Here is a 21,634-nt window from a genome sequence, read left to right as displayed (position 1 = left end):
GTGTTTGTTTTTTATATATTATTTGTGTGAAAAGTATTATAAACATATTACAGTACAGTGCTATATAGCCAATTGTGTTAGTTGGGTGCCTAGGCTAACTTCATTGGACTTACAAACAAATTGGACTTACGAACGTGCTCTCGGAACGGAATTCATTCGTTTATGTGGGGGACTTACTGTACAGTATTATTAGCTATAGTCTGGAACTGAATTTTTAATTTAATTAAAATTTAAATACCTACATGTGGCTAGTGGTTACCAAATTGGACAGCACAGTCCCAGGATGTATTGTAGGTGAAGAAAGGAAGGTCAGAATTGTGTGCATATCATGTTCCCATTATAAAAGAGAGGGGGAGAACATATGCATATTGGCTTGTGCATGCATAGATCTCAGGGAGAGGGAGAACTGAGACTGAGGACAAGGTATGGAGGAAGACTTTCACTAATATATTCTTATATACCTATTGAATTTTATGTCATGTGAATTGTTTCCTGTTCAAAAATCAAATAAAGTCAATTAAAAGTAGTGATCAATCCACACTTTCAAATGGAATCAGTAATAAAGGACATTCATCTTTCCTGTTTGCTGGGATAGGGTTTTAAATAGGGGTGACATATATTTTCTCAGCTCAGGTAGCAGTCATCATACAAAGGATAAACACCTTCTTATCCATAACCACTGGGCTCAGAGCTATACACTTGGCTGAACCCTCCCTTTCCTCTCCTTGCTTGAGGGAAACCACCCTGGATATAGTAATTATCATTTACAGAATGTAAGCAAGAAGGAAGGGGAGAAGAGATTGCTAAACCCCATACCTACTGGCCTGGAGCTATGTTTTTAGGCAGAGAGATCTTTTATTTTATAAAATAAAAATATTTTATAATATTTCTTATATTTCTTCTTCTTCCTCTCCCCTCCTCCCACTAAGTGCCCATTCACCAACCTTTCTTATCTGGTCTTATCATTCTGCACAAGTATTCTATCTGCAATTGGTGCTGAACAGAAGACTGTGATGGGAAACTTGCGAAGTGTCTGCAATTTAGAAGAAGTGGTCTTACCACAATTTTTAGTAAGTGTCTAAATGTCTGTGGTAGATACAGCACAACTTAAAACATTGTTTATTCTAACATAAACTCGCTCACACCTTTGCTTTGTATATCCTTTCAGGCTTATTGATTTTACAGACATGAAATACTTTAAATCATGTTGTCTACTCTGATTTCCGCAAGTTACTTTATTCACCAGTCCTGTCAGTGACAGTACTAATGCATTTCTAAATGTTGGCCTCTTTTGCTCTGCCTTACTTGTAAGATGGAAGTTGGCTCAAACCGTGGCAAATAATGTGCAAGTACACATGCTCCCTGGATCCGTGGAGAATAAACACTACTCCATGCAGATTTTGCCCAGCCTGTGTCTGAGGTATTCCACATGACATCCGAAGGGGTCAAATCCAGCCAGAACCTGGGTAAACAAAGAATAGACTTTATATATATATATATATATATGAAAAGAAATTTAAAATACCAATAAAGGAATCATCACCTTTGTAGCACTGACACTTCAAGCTACAGTTCTGTGAGAGTACCTTCCGTTTATAGATAATCCTAAACCAAAACTGCTGTGGGTGTGTCCGGTCATTTTAGGAGATCCGCTTGTTCCGCTGGTGAAGAAAATGGCCATCGTCTCATTGTGTTTTGTCTTCACACAGGTGTTGTCACTGGCATGTCTATGAAGAAAGAATTACAATGATTCTGCACATTAAACACAGCATCATATTTTTTGTTTTAGTTTTGATTTTTTCTTGGCTGCACCACACAGCATGAGGGATCTTGGTTCCCCGACCAGGGATCGAACCCATGCCCCCTGCAGTGGAAGTGCAGAGTCTTAACCACTGGACCACCAGGGAGGTCCCAAACACAGCGTCACAGACTGTTACCACAGAGAAGGATTTACTCAGACCTCTTCATCTCATTGATCAGGCCCCAGTGACTTAGGGTGAATTCCAAGGTAAAAGCCATCTCTCTCAGGACCTCCCTGGTGGCACAGTGGTTAAGACCCTGTGCTCCCAGTGCAGGAGGCCCAGGTTCATCCCTGGTCAGGGAACTAGATGCCGCATACATGCTGCAACTAAGAGTTCACATGCCACAACTAAGGAGCACACTGCAACTAAGACCCGGCACGACCAAGTAAATAAATATTAAAAAAAAAAAAAAAAGCCATCTCTCTCTGCATCTTTTAAGTTGCTTTCCAGAAGCAAACTAAACTTTGTTGTCAATAGCCCATTTATAACAAGTTGACTTCATAGTTTTGTACTGTATAAGGAAGAGTTGAAGCAGTTTAAAAACTCAAGAATTTTATCATACCTCCAACAGAAAGAGGATTCTATAATCTTATAATCATGGATATGTGAAGAAAAATGTGATTTTAAAAAAAATGGGTATGTTAATAGAAGTCATGGCTAATGGTATAAGGCAGGGATAATCAAGCTATAGCCCACAGGCCAAATATGGCCTGCCTTCTGTTTTTGCAGATAAAGTTTTATTGGAACACAACCATGTTTTATTGGAACCAAATTGGAACCAAAAACCAAAGTTTTATTGGAACACAACCATATTGTCTGTGACTGCTTTCTACACTATGGCCGTAAGGGTGAGTAGGTATGATAAGAGACTGCATGGCCTGCAAAGCCTATATATTTACTATCCATCCCTTTTATAAAAAACATTTGCTGACCCCTCAAAAGGATGTTTTTTCTGTGTCTCAAAAAAGAGTCTACATAGTTCTGAATATAGTAAACAATAAGACTGAAGAGGATCTAAGTATCCACCTAGGGAAGGAAGGGCCTCAGTTAAAGAGAAAAAAAAATTTGGTTCCAAAGGATAATTGGGCTTTGATACATGTCATACATCAGGGCAGCTGAGGGGAGGTAAACTCTGCACATTTGAGTGTCTAAGAAGCATACAGAATTTTATTTGGGAATATTGAGCTGAGAATGAATGAATCAGAAATATCCAGCCATGAGAAATATAGAAAAGCTATTTTTAAATCCTAACAAAGATAAACCAAATGTTTAGGCTATAATTCCATAATTTTTTCTTTAAAAAAAGTACTATAGCTGTGTACCTATCACTTCTATCATAGATATGGTTACTCTTGAAACCTAAGGCAGGTTTAGTGTACCAGTCTCTCAGAAGCATTATACATAGCAGTTAGGTATGTGGGCTCAGAAACCAGACTGCCTAAGTTTGAAACCCAGTTCTGCAAGATCCTAGCATTTGTATAATTATAGTTCCATTTGTATAATTATAGTTCCTACTCCCTAGGTTGTTGTGATATTTAAATGAGTTAATATATCTGAAGTGCTTGGATTAGTTTTTGGCACATAATCAGTGCCATATAAATGTTAGCTATTGTGCAATTATAACATTTTTATTAGAACAGAATTTGGCCTTTGATAACTCAATAAATGTTAACTATTTTAGAAGAGGTAGGAACAAGTCCATAGTTGCCAGCATGCTCCAAAATCATTGAGTAAAGGTAGGAAGCTCATTCCAGAAAGGGAATTTGCTGCCACCCTAAAGCTAAAATATAACCAATACTTGGCGAGATTTCCAAGTGACCCCAGGAAGCACCCCAGATCAGGGCTTGAACGTCAGTATAATTCAGTTTTATAATTGCATCCATTAAATATTCTTCATACTATAACTTGATAGAAATGTTACTGTCATCAAGGGAATGATGCAGCCTACAAAGAAGGATTGACTGTGATCAATTTTCCTGGAAGATACATACTCCCTCCAGGTGCTAGGATCCTTCTTTAGCTACTACCTTGACTGAAGACAGCTGCCTTGCTCAAGGTCATGCCTCCTAAGGACAGCCCATACCCAGTTACTGATCAGCATAGGACCTCTTGCTTTAGCTGGGCAGAGCTTTGAAGGGCTATCCAAACTCCACAGATCTCAGTAGGCTGGCTGAGGGCTTTTTTGGAAGTACAATCCCACATCTTTCCCTTTCTTTCACAGGTGTTTAATGCAAGATAACTCCTCAGCAAACTTCTTACACAACTAATCTCTGTCTTAGGGTGTGCTTCTTGAGATCCCAACCTATGAAAAACACTGCCAGCTCCTTGTTGCCTCAGAGCTTTGCACTATAAGTGCAGGAATAATCACCAGTTGTTCCCTTTGTCAAAAGTCCAAGAATTTAATTAAATTTTTGCCTATCGTTTTAATTTTCATTTTTCTGGTCAGTCATGGATTGACTGTCTTATCAATGTTGCGTTTCTTCTTGGGAAGCTGTTCTACAACAATTATGGCTACTCACTTCATCATCTCCTTGAGGTTCTCCCATCCCTCTCTGGGGCTCTGAGACACAATTATCTTGGAGTGCAGATTTTCACATTTAGATGCAACACCATCTACTGCTGGAGCTAAAACATCATTGGTAATAATGCACTTTGATTTTGAAGATGGTAGTCGGTAGAGGATGTCTTTCTGGGTCATCTGAGTGGTTCCTGGATTAAAACTGTCCCTAAAGGAGAAGAAAAGAAAATGTTTAGAAAGGATTTCCTTCACCATGTTAGGGTAGTGTAGATAACTCATGTACATTCTGTATTTCTCAGAGTGAGTTAGTTGGTTTTCTAGGCAAGGTATCTGTCTTCCTTTCATTATTATGCTTTTGCCTTTCAAGGGATCTCAAAGTCTATGACCCTTTTGACCTAACATGAAAGGGTATTAAATCCTGGATAATTATCTTCTATCTGGAGACCATTCATAACATTCAGCTTGAAGAGGGTTTTGATTGAAAAGTAATATTACCCAACATTTATTTAGTACTTTGAGTGCCAGGTGCTATTTAAGTGTTTTGCATGTTTTAACATTTAATCCCTACCAAAACCCACAAAACTCAAAAGCTGTTGTCAACTAAAAAGAAAATACACAACATGAAAGTCGAGAATTATGTTTTATTGGGAGGACTTTCTCAGGATGTAAGCCTGGGAGCAGCGTCTCAGATAGCTCTGAGGGACTGCTCCGAAGAGTGAAGGGAGAAGCCAGGATATATAGGGGTGGTTTTTACAACAAAAACCAGGTAGTTGGAACATCAAAAGATTACTGTTAATTAAAGAAAACCTGACATCTCAAGTTAATGAATTTAGTGCTTTTCTGTGTATGGGAAGATGCAAGAGTCTGGGCTTACTGAAATCATTCCTTTGATAGGCACCTCAACTGTCTAGGGCCAAGATCCTCTTCTTTCCCATCCTGAGTTCCCTCAGGGCATTACCATCAGGGGCAGCTACAGTGGCTGATGGCTTGATGGCCAGAACATCCTTTGTTTGCTGATATAGCAGGTGGCATTCTTACTCCACCCTATAAATAATATGCCCAAGATCACTGAAGTAGCAAGTGGCAGTGCATGGACTGAACCCTGCAGCCTGACTTCAGAGCTGTACATTTAACCACTTCGGTTCAGTGCCTCTTAAAACATACATGAATATTTTATGGTTTCTTTCCAAAGAGAAAGATTGAGGCATTTATCTCTTCTGTGCTTCTGCTCCCCACCTGCTGTAAATTACACTGTAAGGTGTATTGTAATGGTTAAGAGTGTGTCCTGGAGCCAGACACTCTTAGTGCTTGGCCTTGAGCAAGACTACTTCACCTCTGGGATTTTCAGGTTCTGCATCTGTAGAATGGGATTATAATAACACTACCTTCTTTATAGGATTATTAAGGACTAAATGAGTTAAAATGCATGTAGAGCTTAGAACAGTACTGAATAAAATTTAGCTATTATTTTCTCTAAGGATTAATGGACTTTCAAGAATATATCTGTATCTGTATCATATTTCTATCTCTGTCTCTATCTGTGTTCCAGATTCCACCACTCAAATTCCAGACCTTCAAGTAGGGGTGGAAGGCATTTAGTTTATAATGGTTTTTCCTCTTCCTAGTGACGCAGCAGGCAAGGAATTTTGAAGAACATATATCTGGTCATTCCTGGACTCTTTATTTATTTAAAACTTTTTATTTATTTTTAAATTTTTGGCTGTGTTGGGTCTCCATTGCTGCGTGCGGGCTTTCGCTAGTTGCGGTGAGCGGGGGCTACTCTTCGTTGCAGTGCGTGGGCTTCTCATTGCGGTGGCTTCTCTTGTTGCAGAGCACAGGCTCTAGGCACCTTGGGCTTCAGTAGTTGTGGTACACAGACTCAGTAGTTGTGGCTTGCGGGCTGTCGAGCGCAGGCTCGGTAGTTGTGGTGCACGGGCTTAGTTACTCTGTGGCATGTGGGATCTTCCCGGACCAGGGATCAAACTCGTGTCCCCTGCACTGGCAGGAGGATTCTTAACCACTGAGCCACTAGGGAAGTCCCATTCTTGGACTCTTGACACTGGCTCATCTTTCCATTTTGGAAAGGACAAGTCCCTCCCATGGAGTCCTTCAAGAAACAGACAACTAGGACCAAAACATAAGGTTCTTTAGAATATCTTCCCTTTCTAATCAAAGCAGTGCAGCAATTTTTATGAGGCTTTAACTCCAAGGTTATTCCTTAGAGATGTTGCACCTAGAGATAAGTAGTAAGCCTGCCATGGCCAACACTTTTCCATAATTTAAAGGCACTTACAACAAACCCACTGTTGACATTTCATGACCAAGGAGAAGTACTTTATTTAAACACATTACCCTTAGATAATTAAGTTCTGCCAATACATAATTCCTAAAATATCTTTAAAGGAATCTATTAACAGTGATCAGTCTTACCTATTAAACATCTTCCTATCCAAATTATCATTTGGGAAGCATTACACTGTTTACTTTAAATATAAAACAATCTTCTGGTATTGCTCTGGAGTGATGTCCTAGATGATTATGTAACAGGGAAGAGCCAATTCTGACTCCTTGTTGGATCTGTTTCTTTAACTTTTGCTTTTCGTTGCTTTTGTTATTACAATCACTGTCTATAGCTGTAAGCACACATAATGGCCTGCCACAGGGAACCCTGCCCCCCTGCCTGACTGTTAAACTAAAGTGCCTTTGTTCAGCGCACAGAGAGACACTCTGACCCTGGCCACCTGTGAATGGCTGCAGAAAAGAAGAAATTAACACATCCCCTCCCCAATGCAGGCCATTCGAGGAGATGTTTTGCAAGATAAATGGCCTTTTTACTTTACTTCCTCACCTCATCCCCCTCCCTGTTCTTTAAAAGAAACTGGCATCCAGACCCCAATAAGATGGTGTTTTGGGGACCATAGTCCGCCATATTCTCCATCTGCCAGCTTTCCAAAAAAAGTCTCTATTAGTTGCCTCAACACCTCGTCTCCTGATTTATTGGCCTGTCCTGCAGTGAGCAGAGCGAGCTTGGACTCAGTAACAATTATAAATACAGTGGATACCTTTATTCATTAAAAAAATATATTGAAGCCTACTATGTGGTGGACACTTTTCTAAGTGCTAAGGATACTGTAGAAAACAAAATGGACAGAGGTGCCTACCCTCATTCTAGACAGACTGGAAACATATACAATATCAGATGATAATAAATTTGTTTAAAAAAATAAAGAATGAGCACTTTGGGTGAAGGTAAGGGGAGGAGCTCTTCTAGATAGGTTGGCTGGGGATGGCCTCTCTGAGGAGGATACCTACTAATATTTAAGTTTCATGTAAAAAAAAAAAGTTCAAAACTTCCAGAAATGAAATGCCCGTTTCTGCTTCACAGTTGTTATTTTGTATAAATGTATAGACATCATATATCTTTTCAAATTAGTGTTTTTATGTTCTTCAGGTAAATACCCAGAAGTGGAATAGTTGGGTCATATGGTAGTTCTAAATTTTTTGAAGGAATCTCCATACTGTTTTCCATAGTAACTGCACCAATTTACAGTACCACCAACAGTGTATGAGAGTTCCTTTTTCTCCACATCCTCTCCAACATTTGTTATTCCTTGTCTTGTTGATAATAGTCATTCTAATAGGTGTACAGTGATGTCTTACTGTTGTTTTGATTTTTTAAATTAGATTTTATTGGAGTATAGCTGCTTAACAATGTTGTGTTAGCTTCTACTGCACAGCAAAATGAATCAGCCATACATATACATATATCCTCTGCCTTTTGGATTTCCCTCCCATTTAGGACACCTCAGTGCATTAAGTAGAGTTCCCTGTGCTATACCGTATGTTCCCCTCAGCTGGCTCTTTTATACATAGTTATCAATAGTGTATGTGTGTCAGTCCCAATCTCCCCATTCCTCCCACCCCACCCCTTTCTCCCTTGGTATCCATACATTTGTTCTCTATGTCTGTGTCTCTATTTCTGCTTTGCAAATAAGGTCATCTATACCATTTTTTCTAGATTCCACATATATGCATTAATATAAGTAGGTGTCTGTGGCTTCATTCAGATGCAGCCCATCACTGTGTCTTTTCCCTGTTATGGTTGCCCTAGATGTAGTGCCATGCTGTGGTGTGGAGTGAGGGGGAGTTGGTCAGCTTGGGCTGGGGTGCACGGTGAGGTGGTCTCCCAAAACCTGATAGCCACCAGGGTAGACCTCTCTCTGCCCTGCCTGTGGGCAAACCAGCCCCTGTGTGCTCCTCACAAGTGGAATCCAAGCTTCTCCAGGCTTTCTGTCTGTCCCAGTGGCTCTCCAAGCAGCCAGTGGGTCTTGTCTCCTCCACAGGTCCCCAGGGCTGAGGTGCCCAGTCTGTGGCTTGACCTACTCACTCCCTAGGGCAGGTGTCCACCCAAGGAATCTCCCTTTTCCTCTAAGTTCCCTCCCAGGGGCACAGGTCCCAACCCAATCCCTTTTTTTCCCATCCTACCCAATCGTGTGTGTGTCTTTCTTACAGCCTTAGTTGTACAGGAGTCCTTCTGTCAGTTTCCAATTAGTTTTCAGTGAGAATTGTTCCACATGTAGATGTATTTTTGATGTGTTCAGGTGGGAGATTAGTGCCGGGTACACTTACTCCACCATCTTCAAGAAGTTCTCAACATTTCTTCTAAGGCAGGTGTAGTGGTGAGTTCCCTCAGCTTTAGTTTGCCTGGGAAAGCCTTTATTTCTCCTTTATATCTGAAGGAAAACTTTGCTGGACAGAGTATTCTTGGCTGACAGTTTGTATCTTTAAATATTTTGAGTATGTCATTTCACTTTCCTCTGGCCTGTAGAGTTTCTGCTGAGAAATCTGCTGATAGTCTAGTGGGGGTTCCTTTTAGGTTACTGTCTTTTTTCCCTAGATGCCTTTAAAATTCTTTATCATTAACTTTTGACAGTTTTCTATAATGTGTTTTGGATAAGTTTTTTTTTTTGCATTGAGGTAAGTAGCTTCCTGGTAATTAACTTCCTGGACTTGTACGTAATTAAGGTAATTAGCTTCCTGGACTTGTAATACAGTTCCTTCCCCAGGTTTGGGAAGTTCTAGCTATTATTTCTTTAAATAAACTCTGTTCGCTTCTCGCTCTCATCTCCTTATGTTGCCTTTCCTAATGGAATGAGATGGTTCTCTTAGAAATTATTCATTAAAGAAACAAACAACAACAAAAAAACCCTTAATTTTCTCTCTTCTCCATCCTGGGTCATTTCTAGATTTCTGTACTCATGCTTGCTGATTCTTTCTTCCATATGGTCTGCTCTATTTTCAATGCATTCTATTGCATTCTTTATATCATTTATTGAGTTCTTTGCCTCCAGAATTTCTATTTGTTTCCTTTTTAGAGGTTCAGTCTTTTCGTAAAATATTCCTCCTGCTCATTAATTTTACTCCTGAACTCATTGAAATGACTTTCTGAGTTTTCTTATAGATCATTTTTTTTAAAAACATCTTTATTGGAGTATAATTGCTTTACAATGGTGTGTTAGTTTCTGCTTTATAACAAAGTGAATCAGTTATACGTATACATATGTCCCCATATCTCTTCCCTCTTGCATCTCCCTCCCTCCCACCCTCCCTATCCCACCCCTCTAGGTGGTCACAAAGCACCGAGCTGATCTCCCTGTGCTATGCGGCTGCTTCCCACTAGCTATCTATTTTACGTTTGGTAGTGTATAGATGTCCATGTCACTCTCTCACTTTGTCCCATCTTACCCTTCCCCCTCCCTGTGTCCTCAAGTCCATTCTCTAGTAGGTCTGCGTCTTTATTAACGTCTTGCCCCTAGGTTCTTCATGACAATTTTTCTTTTTTTAGATTCCATATATATGTGTTAGCATATGGTATTTGTTTTTCTCTTTCTGACTTACTTCACTCTGTATGACAGCTATTTTTAGTTCTCTATCAGATTGCAATCTTCCGTGAGTTTAAGTTTGGTTTCTAGAGAACTGTCACTTTCTTTCCTGATACCTTGCCACTGTGCTTTTTCACAGTGCCTGATGACTTGTTCCTCTGCCCACCCATTTGAAGACGTGAACACCTTTCTTATTAGGTAAGATTTGTTTACTTTGATTCTAACGATTCAACAGGTTGGGAATTAGAGGACTTTCTTTTATTTTCCAGTAGGTGGCACTATAGCACAAGTCTTTGGTTTCCCTAACCTGACCTGCCCATGACTGTATTGTCGAATCAGTATTTTCCACCCTTCACCACCCCTGCCAGAGGTGTCACTGGAGCCCTCATTGTCTCTGCTTGTGCCTTTGGGGTCCTTGGTGCCTTGCTGCTGCCAGTGTTGCTGCTGTTGCTCAGGTCACCCCTGGGGCACCAGGATGGCAGGCACCTCGGCCACATCTGGGGTTGTTGGGCTTGTCAGGTTTGCGGGCACTACGGCCTTGGGCAGGGCAGCTGGAGTCTTGGGCACCACTGTGGCTGGTGGGGCCAGGGTCGCAGGCCCTGCTGCTGCTGCTGCCTGGTTCCCTTTGGCTGCGTGTGCTGCTTCAGCTGGGAAGCTGGAGTTGTGTGCACCACCTCCCCTGCTACCACTGGGTTCTTCATCCACTGATGGGCCGGAGGGCCAGGGTTACGGCACCCCCTCCACTGTTCCCTCGATTCCACCTCCTATGTGCCATTCCACCCACCTTCAGATGTACAGAAGTGTGGATCTCTCTGGTGTCCCGGTGTACTGAGCAGAGGAACATTTGTAGAGTTATATATGTTTTACTGGTTGTAAATTGAAGGGGAGAAACAAAGGAAACATCTCACATTGCCATGATGCTGACTTCCCCCACCTAAATGACTTTTAAAAATTTTTTATTGGAGTATAGTTGATTTTTAAGAACTGTTCCTATTTCAAAATTTTGTAAAACTTCTAGAAAGTTCTAGAGAGTGCACTGGGCTCTACACTGACTTTCTGAATGCCTTTGGGCAAATGACAATGTTCCTTTTCCCCCATCTATGAAAGCTTTGCCTTCCCTGTTTATAAAATGAGACTTCCCCTTCCTAATCATAAAGCTCTTGTGAAGATAAAATGAACAAATGAGTGAACGTTTATTATAATTCCAGAGGGACCACGTACATTATAGAAACTTCTTCAAGACCTGTAGGCTGAGATTGGGTGTTATACTAGCTTTTTGTGGTAAATATTACTTAAAGGAACAAATTCTTGGCAATTAATATTTTTTAATAATTATATACTGAGGGTTCTGTTGTAAAGGGATTTGGCCTACAATACATACAAAAGAGTTTGAAAACTAAAATGTGATATGAGTTTGTTGTTGGCACTGGGGACTGACTATAGAGCATATCTCTCTGAGAATTTGGAAATAACAGAAATAGATTGACTTCCAGGAGCTAAACTTTAAACTCAACATAAAATAGATCAGAACAGAGATATTCATAGTCAGTGTAAACAGACATAATGATTCACAGAGAAGCAAGATTAAACCATACCCTGATATATGATATATTAATATAGAATTGGTCTCAGAAAGGGATATTGCAGCCACAGAACATAGAAAAAGGAGACTTACTAGGGCAAATCCCGACAGTACTCATCCAAGCCTGTCTAGAGGAGAAGTCTCTGTTAGGGGATTTCACTTATTATCGTCCCTGGAATGAGGTGGCCCCTAGCCAGTACCTACATTCACACTGGACGGTTTTGGTTTTCTCAAATCTACAAATTCTCTCTTGCCTTAGGACCTTTGTAGAAACTTTTCCATTTGCCTAGAATGCTCCCATTACCCATGCCTTCTCCCACTGGCTGACTCATCCCTCAGGTTTCAGCTTAAATATCCCCCTGACCTTCTCTCAGTCTATAGTGATACTGCTCTTATACATTCTGATGGCTCCTGTGTTATTTCCTTTATAGCACTTGTCACACTATGTGTTTACGTGACTCATGACTCTTTCCCACTGGACCCTAAACCCCGCAGCTCCTAAAACATAGCAGGTGCCCAGTAAACACTTATTGCTTGAAAGGATTGTGGGTATAAAGAGATGGGTGGATGAACTGGGCTTTCAAACCTCAGTGCCAATAAATTGAATTATGAAAGTTACTTGTTTTGTCCACTAAACAAACTTCTGGCTAAATTTTTTCTTCTCATGTAGGTCTGTTAACAGGGAGAGAGGGGGCTACTCATGCCAGTCTTTTGGCCCTTCAGGCAAATTAATAAGTTGGTAATATCATTTTATATACCTTGTATCATAAACATGGTAATGAGAGGCCTCCCTCAAGATGCAGAGCTCCACTCTCCACACACTAACATAAGCCAGTTAGTGACCAGTGGCCAGATCTCCTCCGTTTACCAAGGTCTCGTCATTCTCCGGGCCCCCAGTAAGATAGAGGCTCACTTCCTCTAGCTCGGTGGTTCTCAAACTTGAACATGTATCAGAATCACCTGGAGGGCTTATTAAAACATAGATTTCTGGGTTTTGTATATCTCTACCCTAGTTTTAGATCCAGTAAATCTTGGGCAGAGCTGAAGAACTTACATTTCTCCAAGTTCCCAGTAATTCTGATTTCAAATGCTATATTTTAATATTATCCCTTTTCAGTACTATGTACTTTTTCGTTTTTGAAAGCACAGTAACAGTTATCTCACTACTCTCCCCTTTAGTAATGCATTTCCAAACATTTTAAGACTCCTCCTAAGACACTGTTCAATTATACATTTTTCTTTTTTTATTGCAAAAAATACCAACTGTGCAACAGAATTCATGTAGTGTATATCTACAATTTCCTTTAAAAAATATGAAAATAAGAATTATCCACCATCTAGCTTAAAAAAGAGAATTTAACAATATGTTTGATGCCCTCTGTGTGCTCTACCCCAAATTATCAGGTAGCCATGATCCAGAATATTGTGTTAACCACTCCTTTGCCTTTCTTTATCATTTTATCACATATGTATATAGCCCTATGTAATACATAAACAACTTGCAAATATTTAAATTAGCTAAGGTTTATTAAAAGGGAAAAATTATTAGGAAATTCCAACTATGAGCTCATTTCTTTTTTTGTTTTGTTTTGTTTTTGTTTTTGCGGTACACGGGCCTCTCACTGTTGTGGCCTCTCCTGTCGCGGAGCACAGGCTCTGGATGCGCAGGCTCAGTGGCCATGGCTCACGGGCCCAGCCGCTCTGTGGCATGTGGAATTCTCCCGGACCAGGGCCCAAACCCGAGTCCCCTGCATCGGCAGGCGGACTGTCAACCACTGCGCCACCAGGGAAGCCCATGAGCTCATTTCTTATTCTGCCCTGAAGACTAGCACTATTAGTATATTACATTTACCATTTATTGCCTCCCTCTCATTCTCTCTTCTAAGAGAATCTGCCTTCCTTCTGCCCACAGCCCCAGTAACCAAGCTTTATCAGTTGAAGCTGCCTCTGATAACTTCTGATTGGCCTAAGCCAAGCTGTGCCAATCAGATTCTGCCTTAAATTTTAAGAGACTGAGTGGATTAGTGGAAACGACCTACAGTGTTAAGGCCTGAGACATTAGCCTGGAAAATCAAAGCCATGCACCAACCAAAATGAAGAGAAACAATGTGTTAGCAAGAAAGAAGAGGTCAAAGGAGCAGGTGATTGTTTTTTTTTTTGGAGCAGGTGCTTGAGAAAGGCAGAGGCAAGGCAAGAGGCCCTGTGGCTTCAGAGCGAAAGAGACAGATAGAAGCTGCCTGACGAATAGCCTATTCTCTTGTAGAGGCCAGTTTTTCTTTCTGCACTTTTTTCCCCTGTAGGATTCTCCAGTAGATGTTCGATAATTTTCCTTCATTATTGAATTAATATGAATGGATTTCTGGTCCTGGCAATCAAATAGTCTGTTACTAAGACAGTGAGCTTAAGCAGCATTCATGAAAGCAGTCATTTTGTTAAAAAACCGTGCAAAAGAGGACTGTGCAACTCCAGTGTATAATTTATATGTACACATGAGATTAGAGCATATAGCTCTCCTCAAATGCCAATGATTATAATAAATTAAGAATGGTTACTTAACATAATGATTTATTATGATAATAAGGATGTTAATTCAACACATATTTCACTGAGACTTACTGTATGCCAGTCTTTGGATACATAGAGATGAATATATCAGTCATTGCGTTTTAGGAGCTTTCATAGTCCTATGAGAATGACAGATTTATAAACAAATAGTATCGCCAGACAATACTGTATAGGTTAAAATAGAAACACATATGTATTTCTTTGGGGGAATCCCAAAAAAGAAAGCATCTAGACTGGGACATCAGGGTGGGGCTGCTGAGAAGGTGACATTAGAGCTGAGACTTTAAAGTCTAATAGAAGTTGTCCAGGTGGTTAGGTGTGAATGAAAGGCTTTCTAAGCATAGGAAATAGTGTGCACAAAATCAAGGAGATGAGAAAGATGACAAACTTTATAGGAAACCATTTGACGTGGTTGGAGCAAAGAGTATGAGGGTGGGGAAATGAGAAAAATAAAGGGAAGATAGCTAGAGCCTTCCATGACACATCTAAGGAAGTTCGGATTTTATCTGGTGGGCAACAGGGAGTTATTAAATAATATCAAGCAGCAAAATAAAAGGATAAAATATGTGCTCTAGAAAGAACGCTGGCTATGAATTGGATTGAGGTGGGGTGTGGACACACACAAGACCAGAATTAGGGATTCTTTTGGGAAAATCCACTCAGGAGACGGTAAAGATATGAAGTAAGGCAATGGCAATGAAGTTGGAGAAGAGGAGGCATGTAGGAAGTCAAATTTACAAGATGTAAGAACTGATTAGGAAGGAGGAGTAGCAGATGCCTGGCTTAGGGCACCAGATTAATGGTAATTAACCAGGAGACAAATAAAGGTTTGAAACAAAAACTAGGGTGGGTTCCTTGAGTTTGGGACTGATTGAGTTACAGATGACCATGGGTCCTATAGGAGGAGAAAAGCAGTAGGTATAAAGGTGTTCAGTTGTTGATTGGCATTCACTTAAACTTGTTTCATTATGAAAAACCCAACTCATAGTTTAGGTTAAAAGATATGGCATGTTTCCAACACATTTCCAAGGTTCGTGAGAATAATACTGTATTTTGTATAGTTCCTCAAATAATTTGCCAAAATAAATGTCTCGTGATTACTTACACGTTTTGGAAAATCTCTCATCCACCATAGTTTAAATATGATCAGATCGCAAACACTACTAGCCTGTTTGCAGACAGGCTACATATGCAAGCTACCATTCGGGGATCCTGGGCAGAATCACAATTACTCGATCTCCCCTTTGCAGGGCACAGGCTTCTGTAAGTATATTTGCAAATTTCCTTGAAAAAGATCCCATTCTACAAACCCCATCTCACTTCTTCTCCATTTCCATTTATCTACCAGAAGGCTAGATTGGAAGGTCTCTTTCCAGCCTGCGGAAAGACAAATCAGTCATAGATTTAAAGGTGGTTGTGCAGCTAAATTCTGTTTCAGCTGCCTTAGTGGTATATTTTCTCTGAAGAAAATTCACAGGTCATTAGTTAGGACATACTTGTAGTATTTGGGAATAACTCTGGAGTCCTTATTTCTAGATGTTGGGAGCCATGTCACTTCTTCCAGCATACATCATTTCTCATTTAGCCTTTTTCTTTCCATAAAGTTAGAATTCTTGTATCCCTCTGTATTTCTCTCAATGCACTTTCTATGCCTCATTTCCTACCATTTATTACTCTTGGATTCACTTTTCACTCTACTCCTTTTCGTTTTTTAAAAAATTAACCTATAATCAGACATTTTTGTAACCCAAGCTTTTTCGACCATGGAACTCTTAACATGTTGAACCAGATGTCCTGTGCATTACAGGATATTTAGCAGTACCCCTGGCCTCTACCCATTAGCACACACCCTCCCCCAAGTCATGGCAACAAAATTGTCTCCAGACATTGTCAACTGTCCCTTGGGGTAAAATCACTCACAGTTAAGAAACTGCAGTCTGACTGGCCCTTGCTCCAACCTTTTCCATATTGGTCCATTGGTCTAGGACATCTTTAGCAAAGTTGAAATACTCTGGAATCTCTAGTTTAAAGTCCTGCTTCATGGATTCATAGTTGGAGAAATCCTGAGGGATTACTGTTCTATAATCTTTATGCAATGCTCTCAAAGAAAAAGGAATTGCTAGGCACTGAAAATACTTGGCACGAAGTAATATCTGCATGGTGACAAGAGCTAACCTCAGTCCTGCTGAATGTTTTAGCACTCAGGATTTCTACAGAGACCAACTCATCTGAAAGACAAGCAGAAAGACATGCATTTGTTTCTGGCTTGAAGGTAGCCATGTCTCCAAACAGCTAAGTTTTATTATTGTTAATCATCATAAAAGTACCATTTTCTGAGAACTCACTATGTTCCAAACACTTTGCTCAGTGTCTTACTTACATACAATTTATCATGAAATCTTCAGCGTAACCCTGTGAAGTGGATATGATTATCGTCTGTTTGCAGATAGAGAAAATGATGAGTAAGAGGTTGTCTCAGTCACCTCTGGCTGCCATAACAAAATAACATAGATTGTGTGGTTTAAACAACAGACATCTATTTCTCACAGTTCTGGAGGCTGGGAAGTCCTAGATCAAGCTGCTGGCTGATTCAGTTATCTGGTGAGGGCTCTGTTCCTGGCTTGCAGATTGTTGCCTTCTCTCTGTGTCCTCACATGGTAGAGAGAGAGCGAGCTCTGGTCTCTCTTCTTCTTCTTGAAAGATACTAATCCCATCAGGGGTCTCACTGTCATGACCTCATCTAAACCTAATACCTTCCAAAGGCTCTATCCCCAAATACCATCACATTGGAGGTTAAGGCTTCAACATAAGAACTGGTTTGGAGTGGGGTACAAGCATTCTGTCTGTAACAGAGGCATTGGTTGGCTTTGAACCCAGAACTGTCTGGTCCCAGCCCATTCTTCTGACTACTAAGGCTATTGCCTCCCATATACATTTCTAAAGAAGTAAAGATCTGGGTTACCCAGTTACTCTCAGTGAAAGCAAAGGGTTAAGCTTTTAATCTAATATCTTTCACCTACAGATTTCAAAAGGAGTGCAGAAATGTTTAGGAGAATTTTTCACAGTGGATAGTCCATAGATGAAGAAACTGAGGTAGCTCAGTACCAACTATGCATGAAAGCACTGTCAAAGATCCTCTAGTTTATAGGGTACGGTTCCCATACTCCAAATAGGAGCCCACGCTATCTTTGAGTCCAGGCTTGGAGTCTCTTTACCAGAGATATAGTAATAGGGCTTTAGCCTTCAGGACTTTTGTCGGGGAGGCCTCTCTGGGCCACCCAGCCTTCCCGGCTTCTGTGGGAAATCATTTGATCACAATGGCATTTAGTTGGCTGAGGTCTCATAAATGAGGCTGTTTAAAAACACTGTTCTAGGGATTATAGGGTTTTCTCTTTTATACTTTCTGTAATCTTCTGAATTTCCTACAATGAAACACTACTCTCACAATCATTAAATCATCATTTTTAACTGCAATTCTAACTGTATGGTATGTAAGGCAGAGTATCTATGTGGAAGCATTTCTGTATTGATAAATTGCCAAACAATAATTAATGACGCCAGCCATAAAGTTTACCCTAAATGGACCTGGCATTTGGGCAGCATTCTGTTGCACCCAATGCATGGGGAGACCTGGGTACTTCTTCTGACTCTCCAACCTATTTGTGTGAGGACCTGACAAGGCAGTGAGATTGAGCCCTCTGAGAGCATCTGATTTGAGCCTACTCATTTTTCACCTGCAAAGAAATCACGGCCCCAGAGAGGGGAAGCAACTTGCTTTAATGTGATATGAGAGTTAGAACTAGACCGTTGGTCTTTGAATTTTCTCTTTACTATAGTTCAGTAGGATTTCATTAGAGTAATGATTCTCAGCCCTGGTTATATATTTGAGTCATGAGGAAAGCTTTATAAATGTACTGATGCTTGGGACATGAAACAATTAAATCAGAATCTCTGGGGTTAGGGCCTGGGAATCACATTTTAAAAAATTTCCTCAGAGGATTCTAATGTGCAACCAAGGCAGAGAATCACTGATCTATAGGTTACGATCCGTGAACAAGCAGCAACAGCGTCACCTGGAAACTTGTTAGAAATACCCATTTTCAGGCCCCAATTTTACATTTTACCAACGTAGAGACTAATAGAACCTCCCTCAGAGAGTCATCCCAAAGATTAAATGAGATAATGCATGCAAAGTGCTTATCATGGTGCCTAACATATTACTATCCCTTAGAACAGGAGTCAGCAAACTTTTTCTGTACAGGGCCAGATAATAAATATTTTAGGCTTTGTGGGCTCTTTGATCTCTGTTGCAACAGCTCAGCTCCATTCTGGTTGAGATAGCCACTGACAACACATAAATAAGTAAGCGTAACTGTGTTACTAAAAAAACTAATTATGGCTACTGAAACTTGAATTTCAGGTAATTTTCATGTGTCATGGATTGTTATTCCTCTTTTGATTTTTTCCAAATATTTAAAAATGCAAAAATCATTCTTGTTTCACTGGTTGTACAAAAGCAAGGGGAGGACTGGATTTAGCCCACGGGCCATAGTTTGCTAATCTTTGCACTAGAATGTAAAGTCTTTGAGGGTATGGGCGTTGTTTGTTACGTTCATGGGAATTATAATAGCATTTGACCCATAGTAAGTGCTTAATAAATATTTGCTGAATCAGTAAATGACTTTTTCAGAAGGCAGAACTTTTGCACACAGTTTTTGGGTTTTTTTTCCAATAACTCAGAATTATAGCAGACCTGAGAAGTGCCTCTCCTGCTTTAACCAGAAATGTATGACTACTTGCACTGTTCATATGTGGCTAATTTAGATTAATTTGAATACTATTTAAAAATCAGTTCTTCAGCCACACCAGCTACATTTCACATGTGGCTTAATAGCCACATGTGGCCAGTGGCTACCATATACAGGTCAGTGCAGTCACAAAACGTTTCTATCATTGCAGAAAATTCTTGTGGATAGTGCTAATCTATATTGATAACAGCTCAGAACTGGAGTGATATGAAACATTAATATGCAGGAAAATTGAGAGGAAGCATTCCCAAGATAAGATTTTTCTAAAAGTTCAGGTTTAGTAAAGTATTACGCGTCACTGTTCTCTTATCTGAGGGCCGTGGGAACAAAAGTGTTAACCAGAGATCCCTTGGCAGTTCTCTCAGGCTCTAGAAGAGGCTGCTCTTTAGAACAGAAATAAGCCCCTGAATCTTCAAGCATCATTCTTTTTGGCAGTGGGGGTTGAGTAAGAGAGACCACCCTTCTCTGCTCTTTGATGGCAAGTTACATCCTGCACATTCGGCAGGTCTCTCCCTTCTTAACAGAATTAACAACTTACGTCAGTGGGAAAGAAGAAGTTAAGTAGTCACCACTAAGATTTTAGTGTTGTAACTTTGTTTTTAATTTTGGGGCATAATATCTTCAAATGCTTCAAAAATCATACAAGGTACACAGTGAAAAATCTGCCTCCCACCCCCAGTCTCACAGCTGGTCAGTTTCATCCCACCCTCACTTCCTCAGAAAACTACTATTATTTCTATGTATCGTTTCAGGGTTTCTTTATGTGTATTCAAGTAAATGACTGTTAGTTTCTTTTTTCTCCACCACTTTTATAAAACATGTAGCCTAAAATATACACTGCTTCGTCCATTAAATTTTTTTTTCTAAGAATAAAACTTTGGATGGCTTTCCATGTCAGTACACAGAGATCTTCCTCATTTTGCTTTTTTGTTTTGTTTTTTAAACAGCTGCATGGCATTCCATTGAACAGCTGTACCATAATATCTTAAGCCAGTCCCCTATCAATCACCATTTGAATTATTTCCATTATTTTGCAATTAAAGTGAAAATTTCAAACTATTTTCTCCACTGCATTCAGAATCCTTCAAACATACGTTGAAAAGAAAACTGACCAGTCATTTGGAGCTTAAAACGAGCCTAACCATTCTGTTCCACCGAAAAGAAAATCTCAACATCCTTGTCATCAAAACTGTTAAGACTGCCTTTTTCCCAACAAAGTTCTTTTCCTGTCTTTTCAGTGATTTTAGCATTTCATAACATACATTTTCCAGGCTTCTAATATTCTTTGTAGGTGAAAGAGCTGAGACAAGTTTCCCAGTGTAAGTCCAGATTTTTATACTGAGTCATAGAAAACTCTTCTAATAGAAACAGTACCACTACTGGTCAGACGGGCTTTTGAATGTATTTAAGGTCTCACCTGAAATGCAACCTCTACATCCATCTAAACAGCAGTGCCAAGGGGGTGTTCACCTCCCCACATTTCCATAAATACTTTCCCCATCAAGTAATCCAGGTAATAACAGTGGCTTGGCATATATGGCCTCAAAGCAAGACAAAGCCCCTGCTATTCTCCCCAACCTAACAAGACCCTGATGTAAACTTCTATACAGAGTTTTTAGATCTACGCTTGACCACCTAATGGAGAAAAGTGGCTGCCCCCAGGTTATTTCCCTGAGTTTGCATGCATATGTTTCTCAAAGTTTCCTAGAGGTAGTTTGCATACTTTCTGGATGATGCAGAAGATGAATTCCTATTTGCCACTGAGCAGGGTAGGGAGTTAAGTAGACAGTACAGTGAAAAACTCAGTTGCTACTTGGACTCAAATGAATTTTTTCCTAAAACTTTTTTTTTTTTTTGCGGTACACGGGCCTCTCACTGCTGTGGCCTCTCCCATTGCGGAGCACAGGCTCCAGACGCGCAGGCTCAGCGGCCATGGCTCACGGGCCCAGCTGCTCCGTGGCATGTGGGCTCTTCCCGGACTGGGGCACGAACCTGTGTCCCCTGCATCGGCAGGCGGACTCTCAACCACTGCGCCACCAGGGAAGCCCCTCTAAAACATTTTAACAAGTTAACATATGGACATAGTTTTTAAACAATTAAATAGCACAAAAAGCTTAAAATGAAAAAACTCAGCTGCTCTGTTTATAGCCTTTTATGTGTACATACTCCTGGTTACTTACTAGATAGTATTATACAACAACTGAGAAATTCTGATAGCAACACCCCAGCCGCCCAAGATTTCAGTGAGCGCGTTCGATTTGTTGGTTTTGTTTGCTTGTTTGTTATCTTTGCTCAAAAGTACATGTGCTAGCCCAGAAAACCTTACATAGGAGACAAATAAGGTGATACTCGCTAAAGTGACAGATTCCGACACAGCTGGAGATGATGGCAGATCTGCTTCCTAGGAGAGCATCCCCGAAACTTGAACTCTCACATCTGCTTTGGTCCTGGTAGTAAGCAAAAGAAGAGGGAAAAGT

General features: G+C 40.3%; 2 protein-coding genes across 3 annotated transcripts in view; one reads left to right on the top strand and one right to left on the bottom strand.

The window, feature by feature from the left end:
- The window catches only part of ERI2 (ERI1 exoribonuclease family member 2), a 40,477-nt gene extending 26,176 nt beyond the window's left edge, over positions 1-14,301 (top strand). For both annotated transcript variants that reach the window (XM_060124024.1, XM_060124023.1), the window contains 2 exons: positions 10,342-10,400; positions 13,697-14,301. In XM_060124024.1, coding sequence (XP_059980007.1) covers positions 10,342-10,400; positions 13,697-13,745 — 108 coding nt within the window. In that variant the 3' untranslated portion in view covers positions 13,746-14,301. The remainder of the gene's footprint in view (positions 1-10,341; positions 10,401-13,696) is intronic.
- The window catches only part of ACSM3 (acyl-CoA synthetase medium chain family member 3), a 28,169-nt gene extending 11,652 nt beyond the window's left edge, over positions 1-16,517 (bottom strand). The window contains 7 exon segments of the mRNA XM_060124032.1: positions 945-1,033; positions 1,306-1,462; positions 1,587-1,727; positions 4,322-4,522; positions 15,511-15,654; positions 15,656-15,726; positions 16,308-16,517. Of these exon segments, the coding sequence (XP_059980015.1) occupies positions 945-1,033; positions 1,306-1,462; positions 1,587-1,727; positions 4,322-4,522; positions 15,511-15,654; positions 15,656-15,726; positions 16,308-16,508 (1,004 nt within the window). The 5' untranslated portion in view covers positions 16,509-16,517.
- Positions 16,518-21,634: the final 5,117 nt, after the last annotated feature.

This window comes from Lagenorhynchus albirostris, chromosome 15, assembly GCF_949774975.1.
Source record: "Lagenorhynchus albirostris chromosome 15, mLagAlb1.1, whole genome shotgun sequence".
Lineage (NCBI taxonomy): Eukaryota > Metazoa > Chordata > Mammalia > Artiodactyla > Delphinidae > Lagenorhynchus > Lagenorhynchus albirostris.
This window is presented reverse-complemented; position numbering and strand designations above follow the sequence as displayed.